Source organism: Anas acuta, chromosome 9, assembly GCF_963932015.1.
Source record: "Anas acuta chromosome 9, bAnaAcu1.1, whole genome shotgun sequence".
In the NCBI taxonomy this organism is placed as follows: domain Eukaryota; kingdom Metazoa; phylum Chordata; class Aves; order Anseriformes; family Anatidae; genus Anas; species Anas acuta.
The window spans coordinates 15,186,775-15,207,554 of record NC_088987.1 but is presented as its reverse complement, the minus strand read 5'-3'; the positions used below and the strand labels follow the sequence as shown (position 1 = coordinate 15,207,554).

Below are 20,780 nucleotides of genomic sequence, written 5' to 3'. Positions count from 1 at the left end.
AGCCCCGAAATGGCGGCGGCGGGGCGGGCGCTGCTCCCCCTGGCGGCGGTGGCGGTGATGGCGGCGGGGCGGGCCCCGCATTCCGGGCATAGCAGAGCCCGGCCCGGCCCGCAGTCGGCACCGGCCGCGCTCCGCGGACAGCAGCACGGCCTCGGCTCTCTCGCCATGCCCCGGTAAGTGCCGCCCGGCCCCGGGATCCCGCGGGCAGGGGGCTTCTCTTTGCCCCCCGGGACGGGACGGAGCCCCCGCAGGCAGCCCCCTCAGCTCGGGGCTGTGCAGGGCCGGCCTCTTCCCGCTGCCTCGACGGTCCCCGAGCTCCCCTCCGACGTCCCCAACCTCCCTGCCTGTCCCCGAGCTCCCCTCTGATGTCCCCAAGCTCCCCTCCGGTGTCCGCTCGCCCTCCCTCGACGTCCCCTTTCTCCCCTCCACCATCCTCTCACTCCCCTCCAACTTCCCCTCACTCCCCACTGACATCCCCAAGCTCCCCTCCGGTGTCCCCTTGCTCCCCTCCACCATCCTTTCATTCCCTTTTGATGTCCCTTCACTCCCCTCCACTGTCCCCTCGCTCCCTACTGACGTCCCCTCGCTCCCCTCCAGCACCCCCTGACTCCCCTCCACCATCCTCTCATTCCCTTCCAACGTCCCCTCGCTCCTCACCAACATCCCCTCGCTCCCCCCTGACATCCCCTCGCTCCCCACATCCCCAAGCTGCCCCCCGAGGTCCCCTCGCTCCCCACCGACGTCCCCCCGTCTCCCCACGCAGGTGCCCGCCTCGCCGCTAGGTCCCGACGCGAGCTCCTGGGAGGGAAGCGCGGCATCGCCGGCGGAGATGAGGACGGCGGAGGACTCGAGCGGGACGGTCCTGCACCGCCTGATCCAGGAGCAGCTGCGCTATGGGAACCTGACGGAGAACCGCACGCTGCTGGCCATCCAGCAGCAAGCCCTGCGCGGCGGCAGCGGCGGCAGCCCCCGCTCCTCCCTGGAAAGCCTGACCCAGGAGGAAAGCCAGATGGTGCAGCAGTCCACCAGGCAGGAGCCCCAGGGCCAGGAGCATCACGCTGACCACCTCTACTCAGAAAACAGCGGCTACCGCCTCTGCCAGCCCCAGCACAAGGGCGAGGAGCTGCCGAGCTACGAGGAGGCCAAGGCGCACTCCCAGTACTACGCGGTGCAGCGGGGTGGGCAGCAGCCCGGGGGGGCCGAGAGCAGCGCCCGGCGCCCCGACGACTCACTGAAGGACCTGAAGCACGGCCACGTGCGGTCGCTGAGCGAGCGGCTGATGCAGATGTCGCTGGAGAGGAATGGGGCCAAAGCACACAGCCCCATGAGCTCATCCCACAGCTACCCCCAGCTCTCCCGGCACTACACCCTGCGAGGGCAGCGCCCCGAGGGGCCGGAGCCGCGGGGGCCCCCCCCGGAGTATCCCTACATCATCCCCAGCCAGGATGCGGCCGGCGCTTACCTGCCCCGACCCTGCTCCCGGGATGGTCCCAGCTTCCAGCACCCTGAAGTCAGGTAACCCGCAGAGCCTGCGCGGGTGCCATGCTGTTTTTGGGGTGTGGGGGTGCCATGGCTTCGCAGGGCGGCCGGGCAGCACCGTTTGCCCCAGTTTTCCCTGGCGTAGCCAGACCGCAGTTCGTTTTTTTCCAAGCGGCAATGAAAACCCCGCTGTTCTGGGAGGGATTTGGGGTTAATTCAGGAGCTGGAACCAGATCAGGAAATGGCTAAATTCGGAACAGGCACGGGCCAGTGTGGAAGGAAAATGTGCTCCCTGGGGTGGAAAATGCCACCCGGCAATCCCCAGCCAGAGATGCCCGCAGGCCCTGGCACTGGGCTCCCCTCCATGCCACAGGGGAGCTGCTGGGGACTCTGCCTCTGGCGTGGATAAGTTTTGAGCACTTCTTCCTCCAGCAAAGCCCAGCTCCACTTTGAGACCCGTGGGTGCAGAGGTTCAGGCATCGCCTGGCATTTGGGGAGGGCTGGAAGCATCGTTTTGAAAAGGGGGCAAAGAGGGGAACTGCAATAGGCAGGGGGACGCATGCTGCTCCACGCCTTGCTGACCTGCCCGGGCTGAGAGCGATAGCATCTCTGGCAGGAAGCGCTCTCCTTCCAGGGAACAAAGAGGGGAAGGGGAGCCGCGAGGAAGATGCGTTTGTTCTTCCTCACTCCTATATCACCCCGCAGGAATGCAGGCTCCAGCGGGGCGGTCACACGGCTCGGGGTGGCCGAGGCGGCTGTGGGATGTCGAGGAACTCTGAGCGCTGTAATGAGGAGGTATTAATAGTTTGGTGGTGAGCCTTTGAGCCAGGAGCCGTGCCAGGAGCCCTTGCTTTGCCCGGAAAGTAATGAGGAAAAAGGGTAGAGCTGCAGGCTTTCAAGGCGCATCCATTGCTGAGGATTTTCCTAGCTGCATCATCCCCAGTCACAGGGTGGGACTGGAGCCCCTCCTGGCACAGCGGCCAGCTCCTGAGGTTCTCAGGTGTCCCAGGTGCTTAAATCCTGGCTGTGGAGGTGCTCAAGCTCCAGTCAGCACTGTGAGATGGGATTTACTTTGCATTTGAGAGTGCTTGAGAGAGAACACAAACCCTTCCTGGCCTTGGAAGGCAGGCTGGGTGCTCTCAGAGCCTCCCTCATCCTTTTGGGAGACCTGGGGGCACCCAGCACCTGTTTCATCCCTCTGGCGAGCCCAAGCAGCACCCGCAGGTGCTTCGGGAGCTTCGTTTTTCCCCAAGGGTCACCTAGAGGAGTCAAAACACGGGGGCTGCAAGAAATCCACAGGGTACCAGAGCTGCTTGGCACACTTTCTCCCTGCCAAGCCCCTCAGCATCCCTCTCCTTCCTCCCAGCAGGCTGATGCCATCGCCCGTCCCTGCAGCGTTCCTGCCCGTGCCAAGCTCACTGGGCTCGCTCGGCCCTGCCGGCGTGGAGGCCCTGATGAGCGCCCAGGCGGCCTCGGCCGGCAGCCGGCTTGCCCAGGCGGACGCGGTCCTGCGGGAGAACGAGAGGCTGCTGCGGGAGAACGAGAAGCTGCGGCGGGAGCTGGAGAGCTGCGCGGAGAAAGCCGGTCGCATCCAGAAGGTGAGCCGGCCGCCACGCCGGTGTTGGCGTCTCGGGGCGGGATGCGGGGTCCCAGCCCTGCCATTTCTTTGGGAATTGAGCAGCGAGCGTGGATACTCATGGAGCCACCTCTGCTTTGACCCAGGGCTTTGCCCACCGAAGTCCATCCCTCTGGGAGGAGGGGACATGGCTCCGTGACCTCCCACCCCTGTTGGGCTGGGAGCTGGTCCCCCCTCCCCGCGTGGCTTGGTGTGCACAGCGAGGCTTTGTCCCCTCTTTTGGGGCAGAGCTCGTGCATTTGCTTCCTTGCCGCCTGGGGCAAACAGCTGCTGGGGAAATTCACCCCCCTTTTGTGTTTTAATCTCTGCCCCCTCCTTCTGGTGGCTGCGCCCTGCAAACAGCTGTGCTTCAGTGGCAGGGCAGCTCCTCGTCCTCACTGAGGGGGGGCAGAGAGCCCATTCTGTGCCTCCGGTAGCACTCGGGCTGCCACAGAAAGCCCTTTGTGCGGCTGTGCACAAGGACAGGGCTGTTCCCCGCCGGACAGATGGACACTTGGAGGCACAGGGAGAGGCTGGGCCAGCGCAGGGGGACTGCGGCGCAGCCAAATCCACGCTAGGGCCAGTGAGAAAACTCCCTCAGTGCCCACAAAGCTAAAAGCAGGGGGAAAAAAAAACAGCTTTTCCCCCCAAACACATACTGTGGTGGGGGTTCCTCGCTGCCACTCCCATGGGTTTGCTGAGTCCCGTTGGCAGCTTAGGGCAGGTCAAGAAGCCCGGGCGATGTTTCGCCAACATCTGCCTTTCTTTTCCTCATTCCACAAATATCTCACCCCCGCCCGTCACTTCCTCCTCCCCAGCTGGAAACGGAGATCCAGCGCATCTCGGAGGATTACGAAAACCTCATGAAGGCGTCCTGCAAGCGGGAAGCGCTGGAGAAAGCCATGAGGACCAAGAGAGATGGCGAGATGCGGCGGCTCCAGGACTTCAACCGAGACCTGAAAGGTGAGGGTGGCTGCGACCCACAGGAGCATCGGGGTGGTCCACTTGTGTCCCCCGCTTCCACGGCGGCTCTGGTTGGCCAGACCCCTCCACACCCCCATCCCTGCAGGCGCCCCGAGCCCTTGGCTTTTCCCTGATGTGTTTCTTTTTAGAAGTTTCATTACTCTGGATGTTTTCACCGAGGGCTCCTGCTTCATCCGATCAAAACAATTATTTTAAATCTGAATTTTTCTTTGCATTTTTGTGCCAGAACGGTTGGAATCGGCCAACAAGCAGCTGGCCAGCAAGACCCAGGAGAACCAGGAGAGCAACCAGGGCACGGTGGCGAAGCTTCTGGCACAGAGTAAGTCCCTGGGGGCTCGTCTTCACCTGGCTCCCCTGCGGCAGGGACTCGGTGCAGAAGCCTTTAAGCTGGGGGAGGAGGCGGCGGGGGCCGGGTGGGAGCTTTTTGCCCTTCCCCGGGGAGGGCTGTGCTGCTCCGGGCGCTGGACTCGAGCCATTAATCCCGGCCGGCCGGCGGGGTGACCTGCATTCTCCACATTCCTGCTGCTGAGCCGGCTCTTCCAGCACAAAGTCCGCACTCCCTCCCCGCGCCCGCCTGGCCCTTCCTTTGCTCCTCTCTCCTGAGCAAGCTGGGATTTTTTTTGAGGGGGAGGGAATACAGCAAAATCCATCTCTACGTTTCTGCTGTGTGTTATTTTAGCAGAGAGATGGTGTTGGTGTTACAAGGGAGGAATTGCGTCCTCTTCCCTGTAGTGGCTAGCTACAAGCCAGGACTGTGTTTTTTTTTTTTTTTTCTGTCACAATTCAAATTTTGGGCTGCAATATGCCAAAAGGCGGTTTTCTGATGCAGCTAGTGTCCGTGCTTGTGGCCGTGTCCATCAGGACATGTCCATGCTCTGATGTCTATGCTGCTGGGATGTCAACCATCACCGACACACCACGTGTGCTGGGCAAGGGCTGCTCACACCATGCAGCTGAGTCAAGAATCACAGGCACGGCGTCTTTTTTAGGGGCATCCACACGGTCTTTCCTCCCTCACCTTTGTGTCTCCGGGGCTGAGCTCTGCTTTTTTCTGCAGGCTATGAGCACCAGCAGGAGAAGGAGAAGCTGGAGCGGGAAGCCTCCCTGCTGCGCAGCGCCAACGAGGACCAGCGCCGGCGGGCAGAGCTGCTAGAGCAGGCGCTGGGCAGCGCCCAGGCGCGGGCAGCCAAGGCGGAGGCCGAGCTGCGGAAGAAGCGGGCGTACGTGGAGAAGGTGGAGCGGCTGCAGGCAGCCCTGGGCCAGCTCCAGGCTGCCTGCGAGAAGCGGGAGCAGCTCGAGCTGCGCCTCCGCACCCGCCTGGAGCAGGAGCTGAAGATGCTGCGAGCTCAGCAGGTGGGGGCATCCTGGGGACCGTGTGGCAGGAGACGCTGGTGACCTCCATCCTGGCATCTCCTCACCTTCTCTGTGGGTCTTTTTTTGTCTGCTTCAGAGGCAAGCAGGTGCCGCAGGCGGGGGGACGCCCGAGCTGAGTGCCCACAGGCTGTCCGAGCAGCTGAGGGAGAAGGAGGAGAAGATCCTGGCCCTGGAGGCTGACATGACCAAGTGGGAGCAGAAGTACCTGGAGGAGTGCACCATGCGGCAGTTCGCCATGGACGCCGCCGCCACCGCCGCCGCCCAGCGGGACACCACCCTCATCAGCCACTCGCCGCGCCACTCGCCCAACAGCAGCTTCAATGAGGACCTCCTGCTGGCCAACCACAAGCACCAGGAGATGGAGAACAGGTAGTCCCACCTCAGCAGCCTGCTTTCCAATGAGCTGCTCGTTGGGCGGTGCGGTCACAGAGCATCCCTGGTGGGCCAGGTGGCCCCAGTGAGGTTTCATCTAAGGCTTCGGCTCCATCACGCTGGCCGATGGTCCTCCTTCTCTTCTCAACTTCTGCCTCTTCACCTCTCCAGGTTAAAAGCCCTTCATGCCCAAATCCTGGAGAAGGACGCTGTCATCAAAGTCCTGCAGCAGCGCTCGCGGAGGGATCCTAGCAAAGCCCTCCAGGGCTCCCTGCGACCAGCCAAGTCTGTGCCATCTGTCTTTGTCGCCTCCGCAGCAGAGGGCACCTCCCGGGGCAGTGCAGGTAAACGAGGGCATCCCAGCCCTCCTCACCTCTGCTTCCCAGCAAGGAGCAGCCTAAAATTTCCCCTTTCGATTTTGGAAGTGGCTCTTCCTAGCTGGGAGGTTTGGGGGCCTGTTGGGTGGGATTTCTTCTGTGCTGACAAATCCCTAATGACGTCTCCTCTGGCAGGCAAAACCACTGCAGACGAAGTGCCAGCGGTGCCCACCGCTGTCCCTCCACCCTCTCACGCCAAGTGTGGCAGCAAGGATGGCAGCACACAGACAGACGGGGCGGCGCAGAGCTGGGGTGAGGGCGCAGAGTGCCCGGCCGGCTCGCAGGGTGAGTCCACTGGTCCCCAGGGACACTCTGAGGGATGCTGCGGGAGGTGCAGGGAGCAGGGCTGGGTTTGGCTGTCAGCATTGAGCTGAGACTAAATCCACTAAAACCGAAGCAGCCTGGCTCCAGGAAGAAAATCCTGCTTGCTTCTCCAGGCCTCACGTTCTCCCCTCATTTCTCTGCAGAGAGCTCGGCTGCCCCCAGAGCCCCAGACCTGTCTGACATGGTGGAGATCTTGATTTAAGGCTCTTCTGGCCTCCCTGCCTCGACTTCCCCAGTGCAGCCGGGGAGAGCTGCCGTCACCGTGGTGGAGCTGTCCAAAGAGGAGAGGCGACAGTGCAGTCCTCCACGTCCAGGCTTGGCCCCTGTCCCCACCATGTGCCCTGCGCGTGTCCCTGGGGACGCTGGAGCGCCTGGCCCCGGTGGCAGCTGCCTGATGGCCCAGGAGATGTGACCCCCTGTAAATATGCCCCTGTTTTGTAGGACGGGAGCAAATGTATTTATCATTTCAGCCTCCTCCCCCACTTCCCCTGGGGTTTCTTACCATCCCTCCCTTGTTGACTCCTTCCCATCTCCATCCCCATCTCAGGAGCTGCTGGGAGAGCCCTGGGCACATCCCCCTTTTTTTTTCACAAAGGGGGGGAATGTAGTGTTAGTTAAGCAAAAAGAAAAAACAAAACCAAACAAAAACAAACAATAATAGAGGGAATGGAAGGTGGAGGAGAAACCTGCTGGAGATGAAATGCTCAGAGTGGAGCAAGCGTGCACCATGTCCAGGTGGGACGTGCCGCACCGTGGCCCCCTCCTCTACTGGCAGCTGGCTTCTGCCCGTAGCCAATGTTGACTGCTCGGTCCTCAGAACTCAGACACTTCCCAGCCTTGCCCTTTGTGCATATATATATATTTTTCTTTCTTCTTCAAACATGTGTGCATTTGCTGGACAACTGCATTTTTTATTTTCTCTCCCAGACACGTAAAAAATGCGTTTGGTTCTCATGCATTGTTTACAAAGCGGAAAACAAAGCAAAATATGAAAGAGGAAAAAAAAAACCCACAACTTAATATATTTTATATTAATATTGGTATTTCTTTTTAAGTATTTCGTGCTGTGAACTTTTTTTTTCCTGCCAAAGACGACGAGTTCTTGTTTGTGCGTTTTAAGTTATCTGAAGTATTTAAACGTAAACCTGGCTGTTTCGTTATGCCGCCCTATACCGAGATTGCTGTAGCATTCCACTTGGTATAACAATATTTTAATAAAAAAATAAATAAAAACCCACACATCTCGACCCTCCTAGTGTTCTTTTCGTATGCGATGCCGTGCTCACTCGGGGAAGTGGAGGTTGGGGTGGAGGACACAGCCGTGTGATGCCCCACAACCATCGTCTTCCTCGTGGTGACTTCCTCGCTGCCAAGTCTTCAAGCCCTTCCTGGTCCCCAAGCTCTTCTAGGGCTTCAGCAGCCACCTCTCAGCCCTTCCCGTGCTGCCTGGCTCCTCACTCTTTTCTTCTAGAAGACCAGAAGTTCTGGTGGTCGAGATGGGGCTGCCTTAGGACTTGCACAGCCACAAAATGATGCTCCCCGGCTTGATGCTCTTGCTGGCCGCAGTCACTTGAACTTAGTTTCTAGCAGCTGTCACACTGATGGCCCACCCTGGAAGGTGGCTTCTGAGCACAGTGGGTACCAGTGGGACGGCGATGCTGAACAGGAGCTCCGAGCCACCCTTCCTATCCGCTGTGTTCCTCCTGTGAGCATGTCTCCATCCCGCTGCGATGCGCAGCCGCTGCACGGCCTCTCTCCCTACTGTGCTCAGCACGGCAGCTTTGGAGATGCCGCGCTGGGGAGCTTTGGCTCCTCGAGCCCAAGGCTGTGGGGGAGCATGGCTGAAAATTTAGGAGCCTCCATCCCTTTAGGGGCGGGTTGGAGAGGCCCAGAGGGATGGGAAGCCCTGAGCTGGGTTGTACCTGCCCTGCCTCCCCCTGCTCCTGCTCCCCAGGGGCTGCAGCGGCCGCTGGGGAAGGGCTGCAGCATTCCTGGCATACCGCAGCGCTCACGCCCGCTGCTTTATTTACCCGAATCCGGATGCAGGTCGGCCTTGCAGCAGGTCTGGCTGCTTGCAGGCGGCTTTTCAAGAGCTGCAAAAGAAAAAAAAGGAAGGGGAAGGAAAGCCCCAAAACCCACCTATAAAGGAGGCAGGATGGGGCAGGAGGTCCCCTGCTGCTGCAGCCAGCAGGGCCGGGGCTGCTTTGTTTTGGTAGGGTTGCTTTCCAGCTGCAGGAACAGCCTGATGCAGCTCAGGCAGCAGGGCTGTGGGTTAGGAGGAGCTGAGAACCCACCACAATCCAGCCTGAGGGCCCATGCTGCTGCAGCAGCCTCCCCCGGTGAGAAATGCCTCCCAAATTTTGCAGAGAGGGGAGGAGGCGGCAGGCAGGTTGGCTCCGACAACTCCGATTCCCTTCCCTGGAGGCAGTGCCAGGGTAGGAGCTGGGCTCTGTCCCCACAGCACTGCTCCTGTGCCTCGCCCCTTGTATCCCTGGATCCCCGTGTCCCTGAGGAGCTGCAGATGGCTACCAAGATGGAAAAGGGCCAGCACAGGCTCTGCTCCCAGTGCCACCACCATCACCCTGGTGGCTTCGAGTCAGTCACCGCGTGCCGGGGCAGCAGCTCCCCGCTGGGTGAAGGGGAGGTGGCTCGGGTAGGGATGTTCCCATCCCTCCTGTGGTTTGGCATTGCTGTGGGCTCTGCGTGGGTCAGGGCACAGCTGAGGGGTTCAGTGGTGTCCCCCAATTTTCCTTGCAGCCCTGTGGCCACCGGGAGAGCCTCATCCCCCCCACGCTGCTCCCCAGCAGCATCCCTGAAGCCCCGTCTCCTGCTTTCCCTCTTTCCTCCAGGCTCCCTTGGAGGCGCAGGTTGGAGCTTGGTGCTTGGAGCATCCTCGGAGCTTGGCCTTCTTCTCCAGAAGCTCCCTCCTCCTCCTCCTCCCCCTGCTCTCTGTTTCCACGAGCCAAATGCTACAACTGGAAGGGGGAAGCGGCGCTCACCGCGATCTCCCCGTGAGGGAAAGCACCTCTTTACAAAGCTGAGAAATCCCCGGCTTCCCACCAGGATTAGGCAGCCAGGGAATTTCGCCCGTCTTCCAGCTAGTCCCCGTTTTTCTGGGGGAAGATTTGGAGGAAGGCCGGGCAGGGGCGAGCTGCCAGGCGCTGCAGCTTCTCAGCAAACCAGTCGGGCAGAGCGCGCCATCGGCTCCATCTCAAGTCCCGGCTTGCTCCGGGGGCCGGCAGGAATGAAGCTCTCCCCGCCGCGCCAGCTCTGCCCTGCTCCCGTTCCTCCCGACCCTGGGGCTTCTCCTTCCTCCCCAGCCCCTGGCCTTTCTCCTCCTCCTCCTGTACTGCTGTGAGGGACAGTGGCCGATGGCTTTTTGGGGCCGAGCAGAAGCGGCCGGAGCGAGCCGGGCGAATTCCTCATTCCTCGTCCCCGCGCCGCGCTGCCTGCCTGCCATCTTTGCATGCAAACAGTAAACAGGCTGTGATTATCCGGGATGCTTTGAATAACTGTGGCTATTTTTTCTCTTCCCAGTATTCTAAAAAGGCAAAAAATTCCCTGTGGTTTCTGAGTCAACTTTTTTTTTTTTTTTTTTTCTCTCCCCCCTCGCTCTCCCTTCTCTTTCCTTCCCACCACCTCCGTGACCTTGACAAGCCCGGCCGGTGGGCGAGCTCGGTGCCTGGTTTTGTGCCCGCATGGGGATGCTGCAGGGAGCCCTGGGGGGACCAGAGGGATCCAGGGGTGCCCCCAACCTCAGCCACTGCTTGAAAGCTGAGCTGGGCACAGCGACGGGTCCCCCCCGGCCATCAGAATGGCTGAAGCCAAAGGACAAGGGGCGAGGAGGCAGCCTGGGGAGGTGGCTTCTCCTAGGGGGGATTCCACTGTCAGAGCTCCTCGGTCTCCTTCAGAGACCTCCCTGAGCAGGTCTGTGGGAGACTTGAGTGGATTTCGAACAGGTTTGAAGCCAGAAGCTCCCGCACAATAATTTCAAGCTCCTGCTTCGTTATGAGGGGCTGTGAAATCAGCCTGGGTTCGGGCATCCCTCCCCTGCGCAGCGCTCACACTCAGAGCAAGGGAAGGGAAAAATGTGAGAAATGATTTTAGGGAAACGTGTGTTCCTTTAGCTAACCGCCATGCCCGCTGCCCCCAGCAGTGCTGGAGTTGTCTCCAGCCCAAAACACCTCTTTATTTCCTCATTTATTTGGATAAATAGGCAGGGGCTGCTTTCTGAAGCTTCTCATTTTCCAACGTGACATTGAAAATATGGAAATGGAAAATTTCCATTTCGACTACAGCTGGAGCAGGGCTTTGTGTCCGCTCGCAGGATTTTGCTGGAGCAGGACAGGCTGAGAGCTCTGTGGGGCTGCGAGCAGGAGGAACATGTGCCCCTGTCCGGAAACTTCAGAGAAATGGGGACAGTCGTGTTTTTCTGCCTGGATGCTACTTCCAGGCTAGAAAACAACCAAAAGCAGCCCAAAAGACGCGGTGGTACCAGGCTGGCAGCCTGTAAGAGATGCAGAACGTGCTGGCATCTGCGTGGGGTGTCTGGAGAGGCTTTGCAGAGCGGTGGCGTTGTAGGGGCAGAGCAGCCCCGACGCCAGCGCTGCCTGGACAAACGGCCTCGTCGGGATGGACGGATGACATCTGGACAAGTAGCACGGCTGTGACGCAGCCAGGAGCAGCGGTAATTTCTTTCCCTGGCTTCCCAGCTAGGCTCAGCATATTTTGGTTGCACCCCACCTCCTGTCCCACCATACGCAAGCATGAAAAATACTGCTGGGCTCCCCACAAACGTGCACAAACACCGGGGGCTTTGCTTCGGGGAGTGCTTTGTCCCTGCACAGCGTCCCCTTGTCCCTATGCAGCGGCACTTCCCTTTCCACTTTAGAGCGAAAACTCTCCAAAACCACAAATGTGTAAGAATTTTTGTTTGTCGATCAAAGAGAAAGTATGCATTTTTCACTGTTCTCATGCTTAGGAAAATTACAGAAATGTTTTGCATGAAATGTAGGGAAAGTAATTGGCTTCGGGCAGAATGACGGGAGGGGAATTTTTAACTACTGACGCCTGAAATTGAATGTATGAGGTCTCCTGGAACTTTGTCACAGTGGGGGATTGCTTCCCTCGAGTTTTCTGACTCTGAAAAAGCTGAAGCCTGTTTCACTGCAAGCTGATGCTTTGGAGCTGTGCTCCTCTCCCCTCGCCTCCAGCCAAGGAGCGAAGGCTGGGATCTCCCCATGCCATGCCATGCCATGCCATGCCATGCCATGCCATGCCATGCCATGCCATCCTTCCCTCTGTGAGCTCCTTGTGCCGAGGTGCCGTGCTTTCCCTCCATGCTCCAGCTGGGTTTTGGCACTCTTGTGTTTCTGAGCCAAGAGCTGGGACAGGCGAGCACCAGCTGGACATGAGCTCGGAGCTTGGTTTGGGTTGGAAGGGCCTTTGAGATCAACACGCTTTGCTTTTCTGTGCTCAGAGGAGCTCTGCTGGCTCTTAACAGGCAGGTAAGGAGAGAAGGACTTGTCTTGTGAGCAGCTGCAGGGCAGGGGAGCCGCGGTTATCTGCCAGCTGTTGTGCAGCGAAGGGCAGGGAGTGGGAGCCTCACAGGATCCCGCGGGGCATGGGATGCTGGCGGTGTGGGGCGACAGAAAGGAGCAGCAGCACCTTTAGAGAAAAACCAACTTGCAGGGACAAAAACACCAACAGCGAGCAGCAAAACGCAGATTTTGGCCTCGGCGGAAAATGACACGCACTGGAAAATATTCCCACCCACATTTTTACAGCCTTAAAGCACGATGCTTTATTTTTTTATTTTATTTATTATTATTTTTTTTGCCTTTCTGCATCGGCTCCAGCATGAAGTAATACCACGCCTGGCCTCGTGATCCCATGGTACATGCAAGCAAATTTGCAAGCGCTGCTGTGCCTGCAGAGGGAAGGGGGCCAGGCCGGTGGGTGCCCTGTGCCGCCGCAGGGCGCTCACCCTGTTTTTGGGAAGCTCTGGGGAGCCCCCTCTGCCGTGATCATGATCGCCTGCCCTGCAACTCCTGGCACGTCTTGAAGCCATCAAAAGTTTCGGAGCGTGTTGCCATGGCAACACATTATTTTTTCCAGCTGTTATTAAAAAAAAAGAAAAAGTGGAATAATGATAATAATAATAATAAAACGGAACCAAGAGAGGAAATTCTAAGAAAATGAAATAAGCCGGAAAGCTGGCAGGCGGCTCTCTTCCCTCCCCAGCAAATATTGGTGGGAGACAGGGCAGGATCCGGCCCCGCGGCACATGCCGGGGCTCTTCCTGAGCTGCTCCATCCCCAAATAGCACCGCCACCGAGGCGTTATCCCGGGGCGGCTATTTCGGGTCGTGAAACATGTGTCTGTGTTGTCACCATGCATTACACAGCTCGACGGCGGGTTGGGAAGAGCCACCCCAAACAGGGTGGCTTTTTTGGATGCTGCATATCACCTTGTCCATCTATTCCTGACCCGTCTTTTCCCAGGGATTGGGAATAACCCTCCCTGCATTCTTCAAATACAGGAGAGTCATTCAAGCCGTGGCTCAGAGGTGAGAATTGTGCAAATCCTTCCCCAACTCCCCAACTTTCTCGGCTTCCCTGCAATCTCGGGGCGTCACCGTCCTTGCAGAGCGGTGGAATGAGCAGCATTTCCCTGGCGTCGTAACGCTGATGCAATGGGCTGGTGAATCAGTGGGGCTCGTTCTGCCTCAGCCACGCCGCACCACCGCTGTAGCTACGTTTTGCTATTTTAAGCCGCTCAGCCCAGGCAAAGTGAATGGCGAGTAGCTCCGCCGGGTCTGGTTTCAAACCTGCTGCGCTAACCCCAAACTATTCTGGTTCACAAGACCTTCTCCAAACAGGACGCCAGGCGGTAACCCAAGCATCGTGCAACACTATAAAGGGTATAAATAACACCCATGGCCCTTCTGGCTGTGCTGGAGGGGCAGGGGGAACCACAACGCCCGCGTTTGCCATCGGCCGGCTACCGAGGGCCGAGGGCCCGGCGTTCCCCTCGCACGGGTGAACGAACGCTGGGGCCGAGCTGGGAGCGAACGCCGTGTCCACATTCTTCAGCCCGAGCCGGGAACGTCAGCTCCTGTCCCGACGCCAAGGGCTGCATTCCTCCCCGATGCTGCTCCCAAAAATGCCGGCCCGGGACGGTGCCACTGGGTCGAGGAAGGGGCTCGGGGTGGCTGCTGGTGGCACGTGGCAGGGCCGGGCAGGGGCTGGCAGGCGTGCGGCCCCGCGTGTTTACCGAGCAGCGGTGCTGGCCGCAGGGAGAGGCAGGAATTCGCTCCCCGCCGGACCCCAAGGGCAGGCGGGCGGACCCGGGGAATTCGCTCCTCCAGCCGGTTGCCATGGCTGCATATTTCGGAGGAGCAAGCAAAGGGAAAAAAAAAAAAAAAAAAAAAAAAAAAAGGAAAAAAGAAAACCAAAACGTTTTCTTGGGAGGGAAGAAAAATAGCAGGGGGAAAAAATGCAGAAGAGTAATGAGAAGGACTAGAGAGGCCAAGAAATGCATGAGGTCATCCTTAGAAACTGGTGTCGGAGGAGTTCTCTGTAGCTCGGGCTACTCTAATATTTATTGTGTGTTGTTCAAACCCTGGCTCCTGGCACCGGCCATGGAGCCCTTCAGGAGCTCCACCACGCCGTGGGCCCTTCCAAAGCCTCGTGAAGAGCTGGGGCTGGGCTCCGGGAGCGGCGGAGGGCGGCTGGCAGGGAGCCCATGGGGGTGGCAGGAGGGCAGCGCGGTTCAGCTGGCCACGTTGTCCTGGTGGGCACCCAGGTGGCCGTGAGCCAGCAGCGTGCCCGTGTCCCAGAGCATGCCAAGGAGTTCGGCAAAGCCCCGAGAGCAGGCTGAGGGCATCCTGCCCCTCTGCTTGGCACTGGGGAGGACACAACCGGGTGCCAGGGCCAAACCTGGGCCCCCCAGCACAAGACAGAACCGGGCACGCCAGAGGGAGCCCAGGGAAGGTCACCGAGCTGCTGGAGGGCCTGGAGCCCCTCTGCTGCGAGGAGAGGCTGCGGGAGCTGGGGCTGGAGCAGGGGAGGGCTGGGGGAGCCCACCAGTGCCCATGGGTGCCTGCGGGGAGCTGCTGGCAGGACAGAGCCGGGCTCCTTGCGGTGGTGCCCAGGGACAGGGCAGGGGGCAGCGGGCACAGACCCAAGCAGAGGGGGTTCCCTCAGGGCATTAGGGACATGGAAGGGGCCCAGGAACGGGCACAGGCTGCCCACGGGGGTACCGGGGGCTCCTCCGCCCAGGGCCGGGGCTGCCCACGCGTGGCACGGCCGGGCCCGGCCCCACGCTCGCTCCCAGGCCGGGCGGGCACTGCCACCTAGCGGCCCCTGCCCGCTGGGGACCCGCCGGGCCTCGGGCTGGTTTTGGGGTTTTTTATTAATTAAGGAATGTGTTTTATTCATTAAGGAACGTGTTTTTGCTGGCTGGTCTCATTCCGCGCCCGGCGACGGCCTTGCTGCCCAGGTGGGAAACAAAACGTGTGAGTGAGGGGTAGGAACTGATTCTGGGGTTGTTGGACACTGGAACGGGCTGCCCAGGGAAGTGGTGGAGTCACCATCCCTGGAGGTCACCGAGGGACCTGTGGAAGAGACCCAAGGTCAGGCTTCTAATTCTGGGGAGATGCCGAGGTATGACCTACAATGGGACAAATCCCCTCTGCAGGGAGAACGGTGGCATCTGACAGAGAAACTCCCTGCACTTCCACCAGCCATCAGGTGACTCACGGCTGCCCAGAAGACGCCTGGCCTGGGATTTTGGGAGAGCTCTACATCGAGGAAGAAGTTTTAGCCAGCAGAGAAATGAGCTGGTGAGAGTGTGTGAGGTCCCTGCAGGTCACTTCTCCTCCTACAGCTGCAGACCGAGATGGGGCAGGACCAGGCCTAAGTAAGTGCCTGCTTACACCATCCTTCCTCGCTCTCTCTGGGGCCTTAAAAGGTTTTTCAGCACTGAGATCTGTGTGGGAATACTGGCTATATTATATTGCATGAAATGTATTTTTAAATAGTGGGTTCTTGAATTATTTTGGTGAAGGGAGGCACTTTCATTGAATTCCAGGGGTTGTGGCAAAAAATATGAATTCTCAGAACCAGGGTATTTTTATTTAGCATTTTCACTACCTCTCCAGAGGAAGGAAAAATGTATTTAAAACCCATTCCTATTATATTATATTAAACATATATATAATATATATAATATACACATATATAATCGTATTATATTATAATACCATCCCTTAATATCATCCCTCAATACCATTATAATACCATTACAATATTGAGGGATGGTATTAAATATAATACAATGGTATTGAGGTGCTTGATGAAGTAATTGGGATGAAGGTGGCCAAGCTGGAGCAAGGTATCTACTTTCCTTCCCTGAAGCATGCCCCAGGCTCCCAGGGAAGGCAGCCCTGGTTTCAGCACTCCTTTTTGCCTCGATATCCACACACATGTGCAGCTTTCTGTACTGCAGCCAGCAGGGAGCAGCTACGGCATGGCTGAGCTCATCGCAGAGGAGCGCGTGGTGGAAAAGCTGTGCCCCCCACCCCAAGCTGCTACAAGACAACCCATGCCACAAAGCATACAGGGCTGGGAGAAACAGTCAGCCTTGAAAGCAAGAAAAGAGAGCAAATGTAAATTGCGTAGCAAATCCCCAGAGCCTGCTATAGTCATTTATGCTTCTCCAAAGCATTAAGCTACTAGCGAACCACTCAAATGCTAGGTATCCATGAATTCCTATGGTGTGAGCAGCTGGAGGATGAATGGTCCAGCAGGGACTCCAAAAACACCCAGAACAGTTGGACAAGAGGAGGCAAGGTTGTCTTTCTCCAGCCCTTTCCTGACCCTTACCTCATTTCCAAGACAAGGATCTATGAAAACACAGCAGTCAAAGAACAGAATCGTCAAAAGCACAAAGCATTTTAATGAGGCGAAACATCCTGCTAAGTCTTTCAGTTTATTGGTGTTGAGCATGTTCCAAGCCCTAAGAAAAGGACTCAGAAAAACTATTAAAATAGTTGGCTTATGGGACCTGCAATATAAGCATGATTAAAATTGATCTGACTCCATTTTGGCCTATGAGAGCTTATCATCTACAGGAATCAGTTTTTCAGAAGTAAAGTAACTGTCTCAAATAAGAGGTGTCCAGTTGAGCTTAGGGTGCAACAGCATTGCCCAGTGCTGGGAATAAAAGCAGATACAAAGTTTGGCCGCGATATAGCAGTGACTGGATCCTGTGTCCAGCTGAGGAAATCGATACCGGTGCTCTCCTCCATGCCCACGGGCAGGTCCTGGTGAGTCTGGACACCTTTTGTCCTGGTCCAAAGGCCACCAGAAGCTGTGGGAAGGATCCTGTTGCCGACAGTGAGTTTTTTAATATCATCTAGCATTCATCATGGTCTGGAATGTGTGGCTACTCCAGTAACCTAAGCACAGAGAAGAGCTTAAGAGTCATCATGCTCTCTCATGCATCTCGCTTTGATCATAGAATCATAGAATCATAGAATATCCTGAGTTGGAAGGGACCCTTAAGGATCATCAAGTCCAACTCTTGACACCGCACAGGTCTACCCAAGTTCAGACCATGTGACTAAGTGCACAGTCCAATCTCTTCTTAAATTCAGTCAGGCTCGGTGCAGTGACCACTTCCCTGGGGAGCCTGTTCCAGTGTGCAACCACTCTCTCTGTGAAGAACCCCTTCCTGATGTCCAGCCTAAACTTCCCCTGCCTCAGCTTAACTCCATTCCCGCGGGTCCTGTCGCTGGTGTTAATGGAGAAAAGGTCTCCTGCCTCTCGACACCCCCTTACGAGGAAGTTGTAGACTGCGATGAGGTCTCCCCTTAGCCTCCTCTTCTCCAGGCTGAACAGGCCCAGTGACCTCAGCCGTTCCTCGTACGCCTTCCCCTCCAGGCCTTTCACCATCTTCGTAGCCCTCCTCTGGACACTCTCCAACAGTTTCATGTCCTTTTTATACTGTGGTGCCCAGAACTGCACACAGTACTCGAGGTGAGGCCGCACCAGCGCAGAGTAGAGCGGGACAATCACCTCCCTTGACCTACTAGCGATGCCGTGCTTGATGCACCCCAGGACACGGTTGGCCCTCCTGGCTGCCAGGGCACACTGCTGGCTCATATTCAACTTGCTGTCTACCACGACCCCCAGATCCCTCTCTTCTAGGCTGCTCTCCAGCGTCTCGTCGCCCAGTCTGTACGTGCAGCCAGGGTTTCCCCGTCCCAGGTGCAGGACCCGGCACTTGCTCTTATTGAACTTCATGCGGTTGGCGATCGCCCAGCTCTCCAACCTATCCAGATCCCTCTGCAAGGCCTTTCCACCCTCATTCGAGTCCACAACTCCTCCAAGTTTGGTGTCATCAGCAAACTTGCTCAAAATGCCTTCTATTCCTACATCCAGATCGTTTATAAAAATATTGAAAAGTACCGGCCCTAAAATGGAGCCTTGAGGGACCCCACTGGTGACCGCCCGCCAGCCTGACGCAGCCCCATTCACCATAACCCTTTGGGCCCTGCCCGTTAGCCAATCGCTCACCCATCGTATGATGTTTTTATTTAGCTGTATGCTGGACATTTTGTCCAGTAGGATCCTATGGGAAACCGTGTCAAAAGCCTTGCTGAAGTCCAAAAAAATCACATCAGCTGGTTTCCCTTGGTCCACCATACGGGTGATCTTATCATAAAAGGAAATCAGGTTAGTCAGGCAGGACCTACCCTTCACAAACCCATGCTGGCTGATGGATCCAGGAACTACACAACCTCTTCTGGACAGGGCTGGGAGCAGTGAAAGCGGGTGAGTCAGTCAATCCTTCTTGTTCTCGTGCTCACTGACTTTTCTCCTAGTGCAAATGGGGCTTTTAATACTTTTGCAGAAAGGAAGTTAAATAAATATTTTCCACTTCCTGGTAAATGCTCCAATTGTGCTTTTGTAAAAGAAGGGTGGGCTACGGTGACTCCTAGAGCTAATTGCCTCCATTCCTGTAGTGTGTGTGGGCTCTGAAAAACCCTGCTAAACCATAAAACAGCTCAAACTGCCAGAGCAGAGGGAAAAACTTATTTAAGTGATCTGTAAGATGTGACTGCATAAGTTTATAACTGCTGTTCAGTTGACTTCCCAAGGGAGAAGGGGAATGCACAGGGAGGAATGAGCTCTCTGAGGATCACTGCACGTGCAAGTAGGGTGCTGCATCTGGTGTCACGCACAGAGCTACAGTGCAATGTCTATCTTTTCATCAGAGATAGAGGACAGCCCCTAAAGACATGTTTTGAAGGTTCATTAGCACTGATAAGCAATCAACAGACCAAACAAGAGGCAGAAACCCAAGTGTTGATCCTGCAGACAGCTCTCTGGGTGCAGCACGGTTGAGCCGGTGTCAGGTCCCTGCCACCAAGTGATGCTCAGGACATTTGTGCCAAGGTGATTTTTACAGCAGGGGCAGGGGGTCAGTGCATGTTATCCATGCTCCAGATCCCGTCTGCCATGCTCAGTGCATTAAGGATGTGGTATTGCTGAACTTTGGTTCTGGGAATAGTAGCAGGTAATAATAAAAGACCCGATCGCATGCACTTTCCCTCAGTTTTGTCATCAAAATGTTGTCATTTGCCATATCCTGGCCTCTCCCAATACCAGCTCTCACCTGAGCATTAAGCACCACTTGGGTGTGTGCAGAACAAAATACAACAGCATGGCATTAGGGCCTTGCTGTGCGACCCACGCTTGTAAAAGGGCCAGGAATCCTGGTGTCTGTTGGCAAGGCACATGCTGTGGTTGACACACGAGCCAGCCCCCCACGAGTCTCCCAGGGAGGGAAGAGGTGAGATGGCCAGCCACCAAACACTAGCAATTTATTTCATATTTAGCAATATCACGGCGTGCAACGCTCCCCTTAAAAGGCAAACAAGGGAAAGGCATGTCTCTTACCAACCACAAGCTGAAATCGAATTCAGATGCTCTGTTTCCCTCCAGCCTCTGCTTGTTTAGTGCCATAGTAGCTCTTAACTTGATGTTCCTAGGAAGTTTTTTTTCCATTAAATGCTACATTCTAGGAACTTGTATACTGCATGTCAGTGTGAGCTACATTTCCCTCTCTGTACATACATGTATTCCAGCCTGAATGGTCCGACCCTGCAGTGCCTGGCCAGCCTTATGGACCTGCATGCTCACAGCAAGAATTTAAATAATAATAATAATAAAATAGAAATACATTGTGAAGGGGAGCAGGCTGAATGTCTGGGCTTTTCAGCTTTATGTTTAGTGCTGGGTCTCTGCTATTGCAGAAACAGGACATCAGCCTTCCAGCTCAGCTCGTGCCCCCTGTTTACAGTTGATGAGACAAGGGAAAAAAATAATAATAAATTGGGGGGGGGGGGGGAATGTCTTTATGTTTTTAGCTTTGAAATTTCAGCTCTTTCTTACCTCAGATGACTGCTGATCTAGGTGAACCCATCCGTCTGTCTGTATGATTTGATATCTGGAGCATTCCCTCACCCTCAGTTCTCCTTCCTGGGCTGTGGGAAAAGGGATGGCAAATTTAGAGATATGGGAGAAAAAAGTGGTAAGCTCCCAGTCTGCTCCTGCCAGACAGGAGAGGAGAAGTGGAAACCCTGGGACACCTGGCTCCTTGAAAGATAGATGCTGGACTGAAGAAGCAAACCATCTGGGCTGGGACACACACGTTTTCTGCTCCTTGGGCTGTGTGACCAACGCACAGTTTGGTTGGACCCCATCCAAGCACTCACCTGGTACTCAGGAAGAAGAGAAACTGAAGACAAAAATGGAGGAGGAGGCAGAAGTGTCTGTTTCTGTGTGTCTAGTTCTCCACAAGGAGTGTGACGCGGTCACTTACAGTCGTGAAGAGGAGGTGGGGACAGCCACCTTTGTCACAGCACTGTGTGCCAGTGAGGCTGGACATGGGGCGATCCCAAAGCCCTGTCTCCTTTCTTCCAGCACCCCCATAAATACACGCCTCCCACTAAGTCCTAATGTGTCGAACTCTGCTCATTGCCACCAACTGCCAGCTATTTGCTTTCTCAATTTTGTTTTGCATCCACAAATGAATACCAGCTCTTCCACGCCTCCTGGGACACCGTGGTGGTAAGCGCTGATACCATCCCGCTCAGAGCACGAGCTGTGATGCATCTCGACGCCTGGCCAAGCAAAACTTCTCTGTAAAAGTGCTGCGAACTCACGGCTATTGCTAGCAGCTTT

The 20,780-nt window shown here is 56.6% G+C and overlaps 1 protein-coding gene and 1 long non-coding RNA gene across 3 annotated transcripts; one reads left to right on the top strand and one right to left on the bottom strand.

Annotated features, from left to right (window-relative positions):
• Window positions 1–6: 6 nt before the first annotated feature.
• AMOTL2 (angiomotin like 2) lies at window positions 7–7,762 on the top strand. 2 transcript variants are annotated; one of them, XM_068692332.1, is made up of 10 exons: window positions 7–173; window positions 764–1,515; window positions 2,849–3,077; window positions 3,913–4,057; window positions 4,305–4,397; window positions 5,136–5,431; window positions 5,529–5,821; window positions 5,996–6,168; window positions 6,337–6,486; window positions 6,669–7,762. In XM_068692332.1, the coding sequence occupies exons 2-10, from the start codon at window positions 830–832 to the stop codon at window positions 6,725–6,727; spliced, it is 2,124 nt and encodes a 707-aa protein (XP_068548433.1). In that variant the 5' UTR covers window positions 7–173; window positions 764–829; the 3' UTR covers window positions 6,728–7,762. The 2 variants fall into 2 exon arrangements, with proteins under 2 accessions (XP_068548433.1, XP_068548432.1); XM_068692331.1 differs by having other exon boundaries at window positions 2,846–3,077.
• On the bottom strand, window positions 7,387–12,017 carry LOC137861191 (uncharacterized). The gene is made up of 2 exons (XR_011099456.1): window positions 9,551–12,017; window positions 7,387–8,618 (listed from the first exon to the last, which is right to left on the bottom strand). It is a non-coding gene; the product is annotated as an uncharacterized lncRNA (long non-coding RNA).
• Between the last annotated feature and the right edge of the window lie 8,763 nt (window positions 12,018–20,780).